The sequence below is a fragment of the Lissotriton helveticus genome, chromosome 7 (genome assembly GCF_964261635.1).
Source record: "Lissotriton helveticus chromosome 7, aLisHel1.1, whole genome shotgun sequence".
In the NCBI taxonomy this organism is placed as follows: Eukaryota; Metazoa; Chordata; class Amphibia; order Caudata; family Salamandridae; genus Lissotriton; species Lissotriton helveticus.
Window position 1 is genome coordinate 155577788 of NC_136068.1, and position 20517 is coordinate 155598304.

A 20517-nucleotide genomic window follows, 5' to 3' on the forward strand; every position below is an offset into this window, starting at 1 on the left:
TGGCATCGCGTTTTTAGTTTGTGTTTGTCCCGGGGATTAGCAGAGCTCTGGACTCGGGCAACTCTCCTCATTGCCGTCCAAGCCACGCCCCCGGTACAGACTCTCTCTAACCCCAGATTCCTCACCTTTTGAATATTCCCCAGGTGTGAGACTGGATCCAAAAACATATCAATAGTACCTCTAAGCACCAGAGGGTGGTGCTGTGTGGCTCAGCACTGAATCCCTTCTGCTCCACAAGTGACACGCGGGCCTATATAGGTGTAATTCCTGCGGGCTGTCCGTTGCAATTGAGACTATCTACTCTCCCCAGACATGAAGCCCAAAAGCAAATTGATAGACCAGTGGTCAGATTTCTAGACTCGGGATCTTATTAATGGCTAGAGTTCAATCACAAAACGGTGGGAATGAGAGGGTCAACGAGGAATTTGCAGCTAGTCTCTTTACCAATGTTAAGTAACATGTTCTTCTGAAAGAGACTTCTAGAGGCCTATTCCTCATCTTTTGACTAGATAGCAAAGCAGATTGAGCAGGCAAAGTGCCCTTCTCAGTGAACTGGCAGATGTCTATAACAGGGACTCTGCATAGTAGAAGCAGCTTGGCCCTGGTAGAATGAGGATGCAGTAAATGTAAATGTAAATGTATGAAACTTATATAGCGCAGGACTTACCCTGGGGCATCTCCGCGCTTGCTTAGGGAACCCGTCCTGGTATTCCCCTGTGAGAAACCCCGGCAGGGTATCCACAAGGTGAAAGCCAGGCATCCCGCCGCGAGGGGCCGATGTGGAGATTAAGCAAGCTATTGCCCAGAGTCGCAGAGTGTGACCCCGTGAGTCGAGGAGGCACCGGAGCGAGAATTGTCGAGACCGTGGAATTTATGAGCCCGAGACCCGCCGAGGCGGGGAATCGAACCCTGGTCCACGGTCGATCTCAGATTCCGGGTCTGCCACCTCTAACCACTGAGCCACACTTCTCCACATCTCCAGTCCTTCTAAAGGCTGCTTTCTAGCCATTGGTAGAAGCCTTTAATGCAGAGCACGATCCAGCGTAGGATGGTATGCTTTTGTACAGCCTTACCTTTTTCGCTCCATGGAATCCCTATAAGAGCTTATCGACCACATGGTGGTCTTTGGTACAATCAATGTAGAAGCAGAGCACTCTTTTCGGGATCCAAGTGATGGAAGTTTCTCGTTCTCCTAGAGGGGTGAGGCAGAGTACAGAACACTGGAAAAGTAATGGTTCGTCTGAAATGGAGCAGCATCACACCTTTCAGTAGAAACTAAGCCCTAGTTCGCAGACCCAGCTTATCTGGGAAAAAGGTGTATGGTGAGTGAAAATGCAGAGCATGAAGGTCACTCACGCTGAGGTGATGGCAACTAGGAACACTGTTTTGATGGTGTGGAGCTGCAGGGAACAGCAGTGGAATGGTTCAAATGGAGTAAACTTCAAATAAGTAAGGAGGAAGAGATCGAGGTCCCATTAGGGCATTACAAAAGTAGGAGGGAAAAACAGATACTGCAATCCTTTCAAACACCTCATCACAATCTGCGATTTAAACAAGTAAGGTTGATCAAGCAATCTGAGCAAGGCTAAAAAACCTTTAAATGTACCCAAAGCAAGGTCTTGCTGAGTGAGGGACAGAACAAAACAGGACATCAGACATCTGTGCTGAAGGGAGTCAATTTGGCATGTGCCGCACCAAACCCCTAACTTGCGCCCCAGCAACAGGCATTGTTTGTCTATGTTGGGGGGCACCTGGCTACCAAGGTGACATTCAAGGGAGTAGCCTGAAAATGTAAATACCCCCCCACTGCGAACCAATGTTTTTATGGAATCAAGCAAATGAAGCAAGTACTCACAACCCTCCCCAGAAGAGCTCTCTTGTATCTTCCATCCAAGCATCTATACTTCATCCTTCCATCCACAAATTCATCTTTACATTCTGCCACCGATTCATTCTTTCATCTATCATTCAGTCTTTCACCATTCCGTCCTATCTATAGCTAAACCTATGCATCCATCTCCAGACCCATCCATCCTCCCTTTCACTCATTCTTCTCTCCATCTACCCTTTCACTCACTCATCCGTTCAGCCCTCTATCAAACCATCCTTACACTCCACCCAGCATCCTTTTTTCTCATTTATCCATCCTTTCACTCAGCCATCCAATATTCCATCCCATCACTCTTCCTACCACCCAACCACCCATCCATTTACCCTTTCACTCATCCATCCATGCTTTCACTTATCCATCCTCCCTTTCACTCTCATCCATTCTTTGTCATCCACACTCACTCATCCATCCTTCTTTTCGTTCAACCATCCATTCACCCTTTCACTCCACCCATCTGTTCATCTTCCCTTTGACTCATCCCATCCATCAATCAATTCATCCCACCTCCCTTTCACTTGGCCATCCATCCTTTCACTTACTCACTCATCCATCCTATCATTCATGCACCCTTTCACTCATCCATCATCCACCCTCCCTTTCTTTCACTCCTACATCCATTTTTTCTACTCATGCATCTTTACATCCATCCTTTAAGTCATTCATCCATCCATCTATCTATCTTTCCATCCATCCACCAACTACCCTTTTCCTGCCAAGTTGCAGACAGAAGAGGCCTATTAATAACTCCACCCCGCTGTGGCTTCCAAAGTTGGAGGGTTTCACGGCTTCCCTCCATCTATCTATCCACCCTTTCACTCCACCCATCCATTGATTGATTCACGCTTTCAGTAATCAATCCATCCTCTTATCATCCATCCACCCATTCATTTACCCTTGCATCCATCCATTCTTTCACTTATCCATCCATCCACCCATTCATTCTTTCATTAATCCAGCCTTACACCCACCTTTTCACTCATTCACCCTTTCACCCACCCACCCTTTCATTCATCCATCCATTGTTTCACTTATCCATTCACCCACGTTTATCCATTCATCCTCCCTTTCACTTATCCATCCTTACATAGATCTTTTCACTCATTCATCCATCCAGCCATCCTTTCACTCTCACACCTATACATCAGTTTCTGCACTGATACAGCCAACAAACCACCCATCCTTTCACATTTATGTGCCTTTGTCTGCTGAGTTGAAGACAGAAAAGGTCCATCAAGAGCTCCACCCCAATTTACTGCTAAAGCCATTGTTTCCCGTTGTCCTTGGTGACATCAACGATCTCTGAGAGGAGATCAAAGGCATTCAGCTGGCCCCGCTCAATCTCGTAAGCATGACGGTGGAGATTGTGAAAGATCTGGGTGGAGAACCCGACTCTGCTTATAAGGCAGCATATCTTCCTGTAAGGGCAGCCTGATCAGAGAACATACGCTGAAGCCCAGGAGTTTTAAATATCGTACTCTGTGCCCAGACCAGAGCCACTAGAATGATTTGGGCCGGTTCGGTTCTGATCGTCTAGAGAACTCGGGCAGGAGTGATATCAGCAGAAAGGTGCACAGGAGTCCAAATTTCCACCAGAGGCGGAACGCGTCAATGAGAGTTGCCTTGGAACCTTCAATGCACAGAAGTGCTGGCATTGTGCATTCTAAGCGGTAGCAAAGATCGAGTCAAGGTTCTCCCTATTCACAGATGAGACCTTGTGCTACCTCCGGGTGTATCCATAACTCCTTCTCTGCTAGGCATTAGCGGCTGTTAGTCCGTCATGGTGTTCAATGAACCTGCCAGATGGCGCATTCTTGGTGATCCAGTCATTCTAGAGGCTCAAGGTCTCCAAAGCACAGGATCCGTGATCCCCAAAGCGCTCGGTTTGTTGCTTACCACACCGCGTTGGCGTTGTCCGTGGAAACCTGTATCAGCCCCCCCTTGGACAGCAGGAAGGCTTTTAGCACCAAGTGAATGGCCCTCAGTTCCAGAAGCCTCTGATCTCAACCTCTCCAAGGCAGCTGCCCCAGCTCAGAAGTGACGCATCTGTTATCACTGTCAACTCTTGGTGGGAAAGGGAGCAGAATCTGCCGCTGTTGCAGTCCTAATCCATCAATCACCACTGCAGATCTTTTGCAGTCTCCTCCAAAATGTGGACTTAGTCAGAGAGGTCTCCTTGATGTTGGGCCCACTGGGACTTCAGATCACACTATAAAGCCTGCAAATGTCACCCGGTGTGCTGTCCCAGCAGCCTCATAGTCTACCTTACTGAAATCACAGTCTGAATGTCCTAGACTCTTTCCTAGTTGAAAAGGCATAAAACCGTCGTAAAGCCGGACCGTGTCCAAAATGGTTCTGTTGAAGAGTGTATGAGAAGAAGTCAGGTGTGACTTCGGCTACTAACAGTGAACATTAAAGACGGCAGAAGGTTCGCCCTCTTCTGGAGGGACTGCCCAGGATGAGCCCGCCTTCAGTAGCCAGTGATTGATGTAGAAAGAAGAATGGCACCTCTAACCTCAGAAGGTGTGCTTTCACCACTGCCATCACTTTTGTGAACACCCAAGGGGCTCTGGTGAGACCAAAGGGGTGCACTGCGAACTGAAAGTTCTCCCATCCCACCATGAACCGCAGGTAGCACTGATGGGCCGTCAATGTGGGTATTTGCAAATTGGCGTCCCTGCAATGGCTGACGAGAAGATGTCTTTACCAAAGGTCTCCACTCGCTTTGATTCCCAGGGGGCGTGGCAGGAAAATTGTTGAGGTTGGTGAGGCTGGTGGAAGCCTGCACCACGAGGCTCTCTGGAGAAGGGTACTGTGACAAAAAGGTCTGGTTGCCCTGAGCAAGGCAATGGCACCAGGCAATCTGTCTGTTAACAGTCAGGCCAGTACAAGTATTGGCCCAAGGCGGGTATCAGTCAGGGCCTACCTGAAAGGAAGAAAGGGTTCGATTGCAGGACTTCAATCAGCAGGTTTGTTTTCACCTCCACAGTGGGGGGCTGGAGGTCAAGGACTTCCACTGCCTACTCATAACCATAGCATAGGAGCAGATTCTTTCACGGCTGGGCCAGGAGGAGAAAAAGGATCAGTCTAAGGGGAGTTATCTAGTCTACTAGCTTCCTGCATGTCCGCACACCACTGTCCTCGGCATAGAGCTATGCCAACTCATCAGCCTGGTCAAAGTCAGGTCAGTGCCGAAGAGGGAATGCAATGAATGTTGTCTGCCATGTGGAAGTTCAAATGCAGGGGCTGGTGCCTTGTTTGGATTCTGGTGCGCGGAGTTAGATCGGCATTGGAGGACTTTCAGAACAACCTTCTCGTAAGACTAGGTCGGCGCCGGTGTACCTAGGACGGACGTGGGCTTGGGTGCAGGCAGTCGTTGGACCTGGAGCCGAAGGCAGATGTGGCTCACAGGGCCCAGCTGGTGCTGGGCCCACCTGTGCTAGTCCCGGTGGAAGGTCTCTTGGCCCAGTTGGGCCAAAAGGTATGCCAAAGCAAGTTGGTAGAGATCTGAAGAGCGGGAACATAGCTGCATGGAACTGTTCGATCTAGCGCGGCATAGCAGAAGGCCCAAGGAACGAAGTTGTAGAATCAGCGCCAAACTCAGCCAACTTCGAGAGCGAGGTGGTTGGCTCCACCCATGCAATTAGTCAGGTGGAGTGGCAAAAAGGAGTTGAACTCCACATCAACGACTTCTGTGTTTTATATTTACCATGGTCTTCGAGCGCGACGAAGACAAGCCTCTAGGGCGGCACAGTCGACTACAGAAATGGGACGGGTATTGAGCCTTAAAACTTGATGCAGCACTTACAGCGGCCCAGATGCTGCTTCTTTTTGTGCTTGGTGATTAAGTTTCGACTTGTGCTCCCTGATAGCCTATAGGTTCATATAGACACAGTCTCTGCAGATCTTGGAGTTGTGGCTTGACCCCAGACACCACAAGCATACCTGGTGAGGTTCTGTCACAGACATGTATTTGCGACAGTCCATACAGGGGTTAAAAACACCATCTTAGGGGGTGACCTCTCTAATAAACTGAAGAAAAAAAAAAAAAGACCATAGCGTGGGACAAAAAAAAAAAAAAAAAGAAAATCGAGGTAAGGGTCTCTGACTAGAATAAATTCCAGATCTGCATCTATGTAAGTTTCACACTTCACTTCGGAGAGGAACTGAGTCAGTGCGGAGTCACATGGCACCTCCTTTCAGAGCTCAGAGATATTATGGAAAAGGTTCAGGGTTCAGTTTATTACCTGGGAAATATTCAAATGGTGAGGATTCTGCAGCTAGAAGTTTCTATTCGAAAGTTTAATATATTATTATTTATCTTAGATATGTCAGACATAAAATGATATTGCCTGGGTAAGAGTTGGGTAATAGCCAGCACAGAGTGAAAAAGTCGTTCTTCAACTTATTTGCATTTTTTTATTATATTTATGACTTCGAAACTAAACTAGAATAAACGCCATTTTTTATATCAAATGTAGTAGCACTAAAAGTCCATTCAATGGTACCTTTTTACATGTTCAAAGGGTTGAAATCTGCTTGTGGAGCCAAGAAGAAATCAAAACCTAACTGTCTGCACAAATCTGGGGTACATTCTCTATTTTACCTCGGAAGAAAAGATGACTGTGAAGGAAAACATGTATATTGAAGGTCAAAAGCAAGAAAGGAAAACAAAAGCAGCATCAACAATCTCTTACATTAATTGCTATATTTTTAAAGAGCGGAAGAGTACTATGGAGCTTAAAGGATTAGGAATAAAAATTACTACTGGGCCCAGGATGCATGCCTGTGAATGATCACAGATAGGAAGCAAATATTCGATCCGCCTGATGATCATTCTGTAACAGAAGCTGCAGGCTGATTTACTGTGAGGAAAAGGAACCCACTCCCAACATTGTACCTAGTCTTCACACCCAGCAATAGAAGTCAGATTCCAAGCAACAGGAGTTGGTCTATGTGGATTTGAATTTCCTGACAGGTCAAAGGAATACAACTGAAAAGCAGTAAGTTTAGCCCAACAAGCAGTAAGTTTAGCCCAACAAAATGTAACATCTTTCATTGCAATAGTATACAACCAGCTAACTGGCTGCATAGGTTTGAATAATACAGATATAATTCTACAGCTCTAAAAATAATATTAACCTGTTGTTCCAGATGCTCTTGAAGAGATTTAGTGCTTCCTGAAGCCTGTTGGTCTGATTGTCCTCTCGAATAACCATGTTGTAGCTACTGCTCGCCACCACAAATATGATAGCTGTCACATCTACAGAAAAAGAGAAATAGATATATATATAAATATAGACAGTCAGCTATTCAGTACCAAAACCTAACTTACAATAAACTGGGCCACATGATAAACACCAGATCACCACCTTCTCATGAACATCACGTAACCCTCTAGAACAACTTTTCATTGTAGATACAAATACTTTTAAGCATAACAGAATTATAGGAGTTCAAAACCATAAAGAATGGCATAATTTCCAAAATTAGGTTGACAGAAAAACCAAAAACGTTCCTTATTTGAAGTTCTAGTGCATATAAATCAATGAAAAGTACTCGTTAGATCAAATTCGTAGTCATTTGTATTTGTGAGAATACGATGACCAGTGATAAATACAAAATATCTTGCATTCAATACCTAAAAAGAGGAATAACTGAAAATCACAAAAAAACTCTCACCGTTAAAACACTGTATCCACTTTCTGCGTTCATCTCGTTGACCCCCCACATCAAACATGCTAGAAGAAAAATAAAAATGAGTAAGAGATATTAATGTTCGAATGCTGGATGTTTAAAGACTTTGCACAATTCTCAAGCCACTGGCAGCCAAAATTAAGACTTGTTTAGGTGACCTCTGCAAAAATGAGACCATTTCAAAATAAATAAAGGCTAAACAACCTCATTTAAGCCATTATATGTTGCTCAAGGCTTAAAGCACTTTGGTGTTATGTAATGTCCTAACACCTAATGGTGAAGTATTGCATTTATCGAGAAGGGTGTTAAAAGCCTACAAAATTATAGTCCAGCAACGGCAATAATTTCCTAGAAGAAAAACAAATATGGCTAATAAAAAAAGCATGCAACACCGTGCATACTTTTCTATACCCAAATACAAGTTAGAAATTACATCAGATAGGTGTGCAATAAGAAAACACTGTCTGGTGATTATTTACTGTCTAGTCAACATCCTCCATAGAGAAAGGTAGACGAGGTTTCATTCAAGTTACATTATATTACTAGATTAGTTCTCATCATAGCAGCCTTTGAGAATTTAACACTTAAATCAAATTTAAAGATTATGCGGTCTCTAAAATCTTCCAATCTACGCCAGACATACTTTTCTGAACTATTCATTTGTAGAAATATACAACATATACCTTCCTTTCAACTTTGACGAACCATATATTTCACAATAAAAGAATGAAAACACAAATTTTGTCTCCAAGAACTCTCATCCATTTGCAAATAAGGATTACACTTGTTGATATGATGAAACTGACTTAAAATCAACAATTCATATCATCAATGAAATAGTCACCACTATTTCAGGTCCTATAGACCCAACCCCGATTTTTACATATACTGCAATCAATTGACATAATGGTCACTGTATACCCCTATACAATTTGCACAATGCACATAGGCTCTAGGTTACTGGTGTAAGTTACCTCTCAAATGATCCTCATTTACAAAGTCACGTCGTCATTTTAAATCATACAATAACAAATCTGTTCTGACCTTTAAAAAAGTAATCAATTCCAGTGCTATTTAATGCCCAGTTTATGATGAGTCAGCATTTCACAGTCAACCTTCGAACAGGCAAGACTGGGAATAAATCTGTGAAGGATAACATTGTTGGTAACCATTCTGTTTCAAGTATGGGCTATTCATAGCTTTAACCGTTTGACTCAATACATCAATGCTGTTGGTATTAGTATAAAAAACAAACCTTTGAGAGAAGCACGACCTATTTGAGAATACATTTTTACATTCCAAACCAAACAGGCACGTCAAAAGAAGGAAAGAACCAACCGCCACATCGCTTTTTACAGTTATCTGGCCATGAAATGTTACAAAACAAAGATGAGATGCGATTACAACCTTCCCTCATGTGGTACAAGAGGATTCCCCCCACAAGTAGTACAGGAGATAATCATTTTCACATACAAGTATAGAGATTGCTCCATTGCAGTTGAAGGGATTTGAAATATTGTAAATTAAAGGATTAATTTACATAGAAGTTAGAATAAAAAGGATACGTTCAAGCTCCACCTTATCTATGTAAAAGGCTCCTCATTTGAGAAAGTCTAGGTATGGCTTAATCTTCAGATGGTGGTTTTAGTAAACAAAAATGCCACAGTGCAGGAAAGCTTGCAATTACACATGGGCTCTAAGGGCACCTTGATGAATTTTGACAACACTACATTTAACTCCCAAGCAGTTGTCGGAGTACCACAAGGACTACACATTCCTTCTAAGCCTTTCATAAAGCAGCTATTCACTGATCCCTGAAAAGGGGAATTTTGTTATCCAACTTTCACCATGTAGTAATTGCAAACAGGTGAACCAGAAGAGAACCATATTTTAGGCTTTTTATTATCCAGATGCAGTAATAAGCCCTCTTCTTGACAAGGAGAGGACCACGGCTCTCTAGAAGGGTTACAGCCTTGGCACCATCAAAGAATACTTTTGCATTTCGTTTCATCGCAGGATCTAGTGAAGGGTTTTCTGGTCTCCTTAAAAATGTGCATACTATGAATGAAGGGTCACACACCCATAAAGAAGGACTTCAAAAGCCAAGCCAATTATTTTGAGAAGACATGCTGTGGTAGTGGATTGGATTCTCTGCACACCGCGGGAAATTTGGCATGCATGAAAGTCTGATGGAAATGCTTTAAAGAGTGTTGCATTCTCTCGATACGAATTCTGGTCTAAACTTGGAAAGGGCTGTGAGGATCATTGCTGAGCACGATTCTTGAATTTTCTAAACTCACGATGAGTAGGCTGGAAGCAAAACTGTACTAGAATGTCCTGCATCAGATTCCGGTCTGTGCATCTCCAGTGAAGCTGGCTATCGGTGCCTCAATGCCACAAGCCATTTGTGCCATGTTATGTTATGTTATAGGTATTTGTTTTGCGCACAGCTGCTCCAGCAAAGGAGCGTCCTGGCGCATCCTATTGATAGGACTACAAAAAGTTCCCCCGAAGCTTTGAAAAGCTGACAAACTTCCTCTGAATGCAGTTCCCAATCATAACCTCAAATAGTGTAGCCAAGAACCTTCTTGGTCGCTGTGGATGTCAGGCAAATGCAGAGCTATTAAATACATTCCTTGGGTAAGTGCCAAGTGCCACATCTATGTTGAGTCTTCTGGGACAACACCTTCAACCTTTTTACTCTCTGCTTCGTGATGCAATATATGATGTTTTTGGTGTGTGTCAGTCTGGATTATGATGGATTTCCCCAGAAACGTTTGGGGAGCACCCGAAGAGCCAGCTTGGTACCTCTCGCCCTAATGTTATTTATATGGTAAAGGCACTCCTGAGATTACCAACATACTTATGTAGAGACAACGTTCAGATACTGCTCACAACCTCTGAGGGATGTCAGATGAGGGTCTGGAAAATCTAATGCCAGATTTCCAATTTGCTCAGGCTTACTACTTGTAAGAATTGCATCATCCTAGTTCCCCAAGGATGTAGCCCTCTGGAACTGGAGTAACCCCTGACAAAATCTTATTTGTAGGTGCAAATGAGGACCAGGAAAATGAATCAGGACATGAAACCCAGCATAGAGGTCATACAGCAAGTGAACGGATTAATTCCCATAGAAATGAATCAAATACCTCAAACTCATCAGTAGCCGTAAGCTACCACAGTTACAATACCAGAACTTACTAACAGAAAACAGCCCCCCAGGGACAAATCAACAGACTAACGAATGAGGACAGGAGGCAGAGTGAAGAACTAGAATTATAATAAATAGGACATCATCCACCAGCATTCTAGGTGAATTAATCATAGTCATAATGTGACACAGAGCTCACGATCAAGCACAGTCTACAATGGAATGTGCCCATAGTTATATCAGAGCGCCAACAGTGATGTTCATCACATTTATAGTATGGAACATCAAAGGGACGGGCAATGCAATAAAACAAAAGTAAATATTCATCTATAAAAACCGAATGTGAAAATCATGTTTATCCAAGACAATCAAACCAGAAAGGAACCCTGAAATTTGAGAATCAATTCATGATGCCAAACTATTCCACAGCAAACTAAAACCCACAATCATTAAGTGAAATCAATCAAAGACAACGAGTGCATGCACAGTTGACATTGAGAAGGTATCCAACAATTTAACATGTATGCCCGTCCAAGGAGACGACAACTTCTGAAAGATTAAACGCCTGGTCAGGAAATCCCTCACTAAAATTTAGATTCTGTAACACTACAACACCTATCCTGACACCGAAACACACAGGAAATCTATAGCAAGATTTGTCACACACTGGAACCATAAGAAGAGTAACTGAGACAAAACGCTTGTAGACATGTAGCATTTAAGAGCAAAAAGCGCAGAATTCATATTTTCCCCTACACTCAATCTGTATATGAAGATAGAGTATCTTTCAAGATCAAGGGCCTGGTCAATGTTGTGGTGAAAGACAGGGAGAGGGAATCAATCCCCGTCTCTGACCAAACCCATATCTTTCTCACCTTTGAGGCCCAATCTGAAACTCATATCTCAATATGGCAGCTAAATACAACTCTCACTGAATACACCTGACCTTGGGAAACACCTTAAATGCCTCACCATAGAGGACTGCTTCCAAACAAATTAATGTCTTTATGATTCCCCGGAAGTAATTTTGGATACATACAAAGCAACACTGTGAGGAGATGCTGATGTAGGTTATTGAAGGACACTAGAAGATTAGAAAATTATTCCATTAAACATAACCACCCATATACATTGCACCACAACCTAAAATTCTACTTTGAAAAAGGTGCTGCTGACCTCATCCTCTGGTCTATTCACGCTCTGCCTTCTTTGTTGGGGACAAGGGGCACCTACAGACCTTCTCTCTTCTATCCTATTCTTATACCCTGGGCAGGGCCTATTCTTTGATGTTTTGCATTTAACCTTCCTCCTCTTTCCAGTTTTTACCCACATTAATCTGTTCTTTCATATACCCTTAGTGCTCCTCCACGGTCTATTGCTTAATACCGCTACCTCTAATTATACCCTAACCCGTCTACCCCCATATTATGTTATAGCAGATCTTCCCCATCTAAACCATAGCACATCTATCTCTACTTCTAGCTAGTTGCTCAGCCTCTCTAAACCCTAGTACCATTATAACCTTTACACACAACCCATTACATTATCCTAGTGCCCACTATCCATGCTCACATCTGAACGCTGCTAGGTCCAGCTTAACTCTAAGTACCTCTTTCTACACCCTAGCAACTTTATAGCTACCAGTACCATATTTTGGCAACTCCTACATGCACCCTATTACCTTTACCTCTTGCGTCCTCTACATTACCCGGTCACCGTGTTTGTTCACGATCATCTATTACTAACTTCTCGTACCCCATGACCCCTTTCTCTATTTATGGATGACATTCTTCACATTTGTAGAGTTAATATGGATTCCCATTTTCTAGGAATTGATCAAAATGGAGTTTCACAAGCCAGGGGACATATGGCTGGTGTAGTCCTATTTCGTTTATCTGCCAAATGAAGTGGAGCCATGTTGACCCAATATCTGATGAAGCCAAGTGGACAACCAACAAAGCTATTGTCATCTCCCTGAGTATATGCATGACATATGAAATTGAAACCATTTTTAGAAAAGTGATTTTTGTATGCAGGTCTACAGGAAGCAACCCGCTTTAACTTTAGGGAACTTCCATGAATAATTTTATCAGCATTCTGCATTTATTAAATGTTTGCAGAAAAACACACATTTGTAACATTTTGGTTTGCTTGGTTTAGTGAACTATCAATCAACCATTTTGGTTTTTAAAAAACGATAGTAAAATATTTTGCTTTGTTGTTTTAAGGTTGCATAAGGCAATATTCTTACCATTGCATCAACAATAGCATTCATTAGCTGGAGCTGAACAGTTCAGTATATTTAATTTAAAAAATATTAAAAACATGTGAATTACAACGAATTACTGTAACAATTTAGCTTTTCACTCAAAGTATGAAATGTTCTTATAAGTATGCCATTTCTCAATGAACTAAGAATAATTCACCAGTTCAAAACTATAACAGTCTGTAGGTATTAGGATATTCTTGCCTATAGTAATCACTCTTGCAGCAATTCCATGGCAAGTTTTATTACCATTTAAAATAGTGCTGTCTGTGATGTAAAGACAAAAGGAAACGCTAAAGCTTAGCAAGCATTGGCATAGCCAATAGTTCTCGCCTTTGGGACCTTTATAAGTGTTTAGACATGCAACACTTGATGTTGTTGCACCAAGAATATTGTACACTCGTTTTTGTTTAAAAGCTATTACTTTTAGTAAGTACTTCTCAGTGCAGTGCTATAAAGTGACGGTCAAAGATGCACATGTTGTAGAAAAACACATCTTTTAAATTTTTCAAGTGACTTTGATCATAATTTACCTGATGTTTGTTGTGTTATGTGCATATAAAACATTTTCAGGACTCTGCTCAGTTGTGCACGGGCTCAAGTCGGACCTTTAGCTCGGCTCTCCCTACAAATCGATTGGTTTGCCCACCTTTAATCGTGACTAACCAATAGGAGGCAACCATTGTTAGGATATTCCTAAAATACCTCAGCTTCAAGCACTCTGCAGGCAGGTTACCTATGCCAATGCTAATGCCATCACCGATGTGGCAGTGGAAGTTCGCTGAAGGAGGCTGGGTGCAGGGCTGGCTTTGGATGCTGTTCAATAAAACAAAGTTCAGGAGTTGCAAACTGACCTGTGTCTGGGATGAGTGCTGTAGATACAAGGGTGAGCTACACCAGGAAAGTGCACTGAATATAGAGGACAGGGGCAAACTATCACTGTGACTAGTGACTTAATGATGGCATGCACAACACTGGTGTCTCGTCTGCGAGGTGCAAAACACCATGAACATGCAGTCCAACAGCAAGAGGCCAAGATTTGACTCCACCCCGTCTCCAGGTGCGTCTAGGCCCACTAGTGGATGACAACTCATCATGTACACTGACTGGTGCAGCACTTGTGAGACGTCACTGGGCGCGCCATGACCGCTGCCAGGAAGCAGGGAGTCAGAGACGGACACTGAGCTTCTGGCCTGTGATGGGAAGGGCTGCAGCTTACGGCTCAAGTGGCCCCGTGAATGGAGTGAGGGGTGAGATACGATTTTGGATGTTGAGTGAACCGTGGATATAACTGTCGCCCGCCCACGGTTTACTTATTGTCCATGTGTGAACTTAGCTGGGCAGCTAAGCCCCGAAACAACGGGCCCGGATATTAGTAGTACATCGCAGAATTTATAAGGCACTCCGAGAAGTCACCGTGTTCAACTCCATACTATAGGACATGAACCATCACTGCCACTCTGGGTTATTATATGAAAACGCCTTCTCCTGGGAAGGCGGAGTGGAGAGACGAGGGCAAAAAGTGGAGAAGTTGGTAAAGAAGACAGAAGTGCGACTGAACAAGGAGGAGACTAGGTGGGGGCCAGGAAGTAAGGTGTGATGTGGGTGTTGAGGGATGTGGGGGGAAGACAGACAGATTGATGAGAGAGAAATAAAGAGCAAACAAGTAAAATTGTTTAATATGTACATCGGTGGAGCGCTGCGTAGGCAGGCTGTGACAAAGGTGAAGTAATCTAGATTTTGAACGAAGCCCGAGAAAAAGCCCGCACCAGCCAAGCAACACCAGAAGCAGAATCCCATGAATGCAGGCGACGCTTTATGTGCCGACCCTCTCTTCACTGCAAATGCGCCTCCATAAGTTACTGTGGGGAGAAGTCCCGTCCAATTCATTCAGCCGAGGGGTCAAGTCTATTGACCGCAACATATCCCATTCAGACAGGCCATTGAGGCTTGTGTTTGCTGACTATATGAGCTACAACTGACGCAGGATATCCCACCACCCCCCGGTCGGCTCGGCCGAGACGGACAATCGCTCACACATCACGGCTGGCTGCTAAAGTTTACCGAAGGCGGGCAGGGGCAGCAGCTACATGCTGTGGCAGGAGCGTGTGTATTCTCCAGGAGCACTCGGCCAATAAGCAACCGGTTGAGCGTCCTTGAGCCTATCTGAAGAAAGGGTACAGTCTCTGAGGGCAAACTGCCAATGAAAGCAGCTGGCGACCAAGTGGCGGCAAAAGTGAAAGCAGCTGCAGTGTCCCGCTAGTGGTGCTCGCGCAATTGGGAGAGCAGTCTTCACTTTTCAAGCACAGCGCTCATACTTGTGGCGCGCCGCTGCTTGCTCCCGCAAGGTGGATGCCGCCAAAAGCACGAGTGTGTGCTTGAAAATGAACAGAGAGACGGCTAAATGCCCTCCTATGCAGCGCATGCGCGCAGCGGAGGTGAGACCTAAAAGAAAAAAAAGAACTTTAAGCCATATAGAATGTAGAGGTTCCCTACCTCAGTTATGTGGTTCTACATCCTTACAACTTGAGGAATAGTTGTGGCTAGCCAAGCACTATTTACAACATTGTTCTAAGAAATCTCCATCTCTACATACTTTGTATTTGCACTGCTTCAGCATGCACCTTCTTTTTAAGCTCAATGGCAATATTCAAAACGGACGTCAAAAAATCCAACTCTTCTTGTGATGCATTAGGCCTTATTCTGCAACATGCTGTCAATGCTCCATTAAAAAAATGGCTTAACTAAGATACCTGAAAGGGTGTTGAAACACATTACGCTGCAGTTCAGTATCAAGGAGAAGGAACATACCTTGTGGGAAACTTTTCTTTTGCATAATATAGATACTTTTCTACTCAACGCCAATACAAGTAAGTCATTACATAATGAAAGCCTTCTTGTTAAGCAAATTTTACACATAATATAACTAATCATTCAGATTGGTACTTTTCAGGGGCTTCCAAATTGTGCTTTCAATGCTGCTTTGGTTTATGTATAATAATTTTTGTAGGATCAGTTGAGCAGAAATATTGCGGTGGCACCATTTTAAAATCTTTTGCTCTAGGCTCAGACATGCCCAGTGGGCAAATCAGGAAAATTGACAAATTTGACTGATGGTTTAAGCTAGTATTGAAGAGACTGATACAATTCACCTCTAAGATTTCAGTTGTAATTCAACAATTTAATTATCACTACCAGAGCAAAACGTATCTTTGGTCTTCATTAATTTAATCTTTCCTGTTGCCAACTTTAAACCCCCAGTGGAGCAGCTCAACGAGCAACATGACCTTTCCAGGAGAGTCCAAAGTTACAATGGTTTTCTTTTTTTTTTTTTTTTTTTTTATATCTTTAAGTTTTTTTTTCACATACACAACCCCCCACCCCAACAGATCTTACCCATACCTGAACAAAGACACAATTTTTAGCATGTATAATTCATCAAAACATACCATAAGCTTCAAAGGTGCAGAGCAGTTGAGCTTATATACAATACAGTACAGATAAATCTAACAATCGATAGTTCTTACTTGAGTAACATTTTCTCCTTATTACCATATATTCATCCCAAGTATGATTGTGTATCCATTGCAACAGTGGATCCCAGATCATTAAGCCTCTTTTACGTTTGGGAAGCCGTTTTCTTTTATATATGGCCACCTCTAGGCTGCATGTTGCTAACAACCGGGCTCTCCATTGCTGAAATGCCGGTGGATTCGGGCCTAGCCAGGATGAGGCTATACATAACCTTAAAACGGCCGTAGCCACAAAAATCAGTCGTGCATATATTTCGGCGGGGTAACATTCGCTGTGCCCAACAATATTTCCTCGGTTGTGATACTAACTACTGTTTTAAATATTTCTGATAAAAAGTCGGAGATTTCTACTATCAAACTTGACAGAGCATTACAAGAGGCGAATATATGCACACTATCGGCCTCAAACAGTGTGCATCGTGGACATGTTGTACCCTTTCCGGTCCCCATTTTGCTATCTTATTCGGGGTGTAATACAGTGAACAAAAAGTTTTATAATATTGGGCTTGTAGTTTTATCGACATGAAGCAGGTCTGTGACAGTTCATAAGAGCGTAAGGGGGTTTGGGGCAATACTACTAGTTTAGCCTGCCAATTAGCCATCTGTTTCTCCATATCATCTGGACGCAGAGAATTCAAAAATTCACAAATCTCCCCAATAGTTAAAACAGATTTTTTAAGTATATTTTCCATAATTTGAATTGCTTGGAATTTTACCCTACCCCCACTTTCTTTGTCAAAAAATCTTAAACCTGTAGGAATTTGAAGAAGTCCCTATGGCTAAGGTCAAACTTGTTACGTAATTCCTCAAAGGTCTTCAACCCATTCGACGTGTAGAAACAGCCAAGCTGTACAACGGTCACTGAAAGTCTCTGGAAGGTCATCATTTTTAAATACAGGAGTATAATGCGAATATCGTCCAAGTCCCAGTAGTTTTCGAGCATTACCCCAAACCTTGTATATGCCAGAGATAGTCTTGAATTTCACCTTCTTGAAGTAGCTGTCGTTAATATGTCGCCAGAGACAACCTTCACAGCCCTTTCCCAATATAAGTTTGTGTGGAGTGGGTATAATATCGCTATTAGGCCCTGTAGAGATGAGTGTTGCACAATATCTTAGTACGGTGGCCCAGTAGTACAGTTAAAACATTGGGCATTGCTAGTCCCCCCTCTATCTTTTGGAAGTGTAATAAATCTAAAGGCCCTGCGTGGCCTCTTGTATCCCCAAATAAACCTGGAGAACATGGACTCTATGGACTTAAACAGTTAAGGAGGAAATTCCAAACAGATGGCCCTTAAAAAATATAAAAAATCTGGGTAGAAAGAGCATTTTAATCACATTACATCTCCCACCGTTAAATGTAAGTTATTCAGCTGGACCAGTTCTTTTTTGTTCGTTGGATCAGTGGTTCCACATTAATACTAACTATATTATCCACCTTTGCAGTTATGCTAACCCCTAGATATATAGCTTTATCTGTGACTCTAACATACCTCATCTTAATTTGATCATTAAGAATAATCAGCGTCTTACTAAAGCTCAGAGCCTCCTCTTCTATCGAGTCTATTGCAATAATAGGATCGCTGGCGACTAGAGCCGTATCATCTGCGTAAGGAATGCGTTACTTACCTGTAACTACAGTTATCCAGTATTGGTATCTTTCATAGATTCACATGCCTGAATCACTCCCAGTCATCGGGATGGGAGTCCCCGGTAGATAAATAAAGTAATGTCACATAATTTTTGTCGCATATTCTCGTGCCCAAATTGATGGTATTAGTATATTATTGTCTAACGGGTCGATATAAATCGTGAACAGGAGAGGAGAGCATGTACACCCCTGCCTCGTCCGCCTGGTAATAATTATTTTGTCCGATAATACCCCATTGATCAACACCCTGGCTACTGGTTCCACATATAGCATTTGTATTGCTTTTATAAATCCCTAACTAATCCCACTATGTAAAATTGTGGCCCACAGGTATTTCCAGGAGACCCAATCGAAAGCTTTTTCAGCATCGAGTAATATAAGCGCCATAGGGTCTCCTGTCACCTCAGTAAAATCAAAGAGAGAAATTACCCTTTGGACGTGATCAATCGTGATCTCCCGGGGATAAACCCGTGCTGATGTCCGGATACGATTTTATGTATAATCGGTGCCAATCGGCTCGCTAATAATTTGGAGTACATTTTGGAATCTCCGTTTATCAACGTGATGGATAAGATCCAGGTTCTAAAGGAACTTTATTTATTTTTACAAAGACTACAATTTTAGCAGATGACCATGAGGCTGGTGGCCTCCCTCCCTGAAAAATATGGATAAATAGTTCCTGTATTATTTCTTTTAGTTGGGATGAAAATTTAACATAGAACTCTGTTGGAATTCCATCCATACCAGTAGCTTTCCCTGTAGCAAGACTACTCATAGAGAGTAGGATCTCCTCCCAAAATGGAGGACTGTCTAAGCTTTCTTGATCCTCTTTCTCGAATCTTACCGGAGCATTTAGATTTAAATATACCTCAGGTCTGCCCTGTTGATTCTCTGCTGTTTTATTACAAATTCTGATAAAATCTTTCAAATACGGCTCTAATTTCAGAGGATTCAGTCTTGAGGCCCGACTCTGGATCCTTGATCTCTTTACTACATTAGCGGAGTATTCTTCTCGGGTGCGAACCGCCAGTTGGTGGTGGCCCTACTGTTCATTCTATTCATATATTTTCTCTTTATGAATTGTTGCCTTGGCTACTGCTTTCTCCATTAAAACATAAATTATATTATTTTTAGCAATCGCTACCAGACTTAATTCACTATTAGATACTCGCCCCTCCTGAACAACCTTAATCATCTCTCCCTCGGCCCTACCCAAATTGTGTTGTAGCGTCGCCATCTTTAATTTGGCCTCTCTGTTAGAGCTAAGAGAGAATTACAGCATCTCCCCTCTAATACCGGCCTTTAGGGCATCCCAAACCACATCTATTGCTGCACTACCGAGATTATCCTCCAAAAATCCCGGAAGCCATCTGCTCATATGTTGACAAAATTACTCATTACCCAGTAGCACTCTTTTGAACGTCCATATCCTCTTCTTGGTTTTATTTACCCCACATTCCTGATTTAGTACTAGAGGATTGTGGTCCTATAAGACTCTTGGCATATTTTCTATTATACTGGCAGAACTCAAGGAGCTAGACATAAGCATGTAATCTAACCGTGCATGCCGGGAATGCGGGTAAGAATAATACGTAACTCCCGGATCGCCAGAGTGCTCTAGTTGCCAACCATCAATCAGCCCATGTAGCACACACATATCTTTCAGTGCCTGGAAAACTTTCGGTTTCTGCCCTTGTTATTTAAAGCCAGTCACCAGGTAGCCTGTGTAATAGCGTCTGACCAAACTCTCCCACTCTCCACACCCCCCTGCCCCTACTGTGTATACATCTTTTTCTTAAATATTCGCCCGATTTACCCCTCCGCCCAGCTGCAACAAAAAGTAACAATTACTTCATACACAAAGAAAACATCCAAATGGACCAAAAAAGAACAACAACAAAAAAAAGACAAAAGGAGAAAGAAGGAAGCTATTGGTTGCTCTCATAGTGTCCAGATTTCCCTGCAATGATTTCCTTCAATGTTTGCTTGGCTTGTATCTCTGATTTAAAAAACAAGGTTCGTCCATGCGAGACTTTCAGTTTTGCCGTGTTCTGGAGAAAAGCTACCGCGCCTGCTTTTTGAAACGGTGTAATCAGCTGATGAAGCAGCCAGCGTCTCTCCACTGTGGCGTGTGCAAAATGGTTTAGCGGAGAATAAAAAACGTTCCCATTTACGTTTTTTATTAGGTCTGGCCAGATCGTACACCGCCTGACGGAACAAAAAATTTCCAAAATAGATCAAAATAACTCTAGGATATGATTGATTATTTTGCGGACGTTTAGACATTGTCACCTGGAATCTGTGCACACGTTGAATCTCTTTGTCCCAGTCC

The 20517-nt window shown here is 42.8% G+C and overlaps 1 protein-coding gene across 6 annotated transcripts in view; it reads right to left on the reverse strand.

Moving 5' to 3' along the window:
* Window positions 1-20517, reverse strand: part of GNAS (GNAS complex locus) — a 949043-nt gene that overhangs the window by 126017 nt on the left and 802509 nt on the right. For all 6 annotated transcript variants that reach the window (XM_078651839.1, XM_078651837.1, XM_078651836.1 and 3 more), the window contains 2 exons: window positions 7571-7629; window positions 7031-7151 (listed from right to left, as the gene is read on the reverse strand). In XM_078651839.1, coding sequence (XP_078507965.1) covers window positions 7031-7151; window positions 7571-7629 — 180 coding nt within the window. The remainder of the gene's footprint in view (window positions 1-7030; window positions 7152-7570; window positions 7630-20517) is intronic.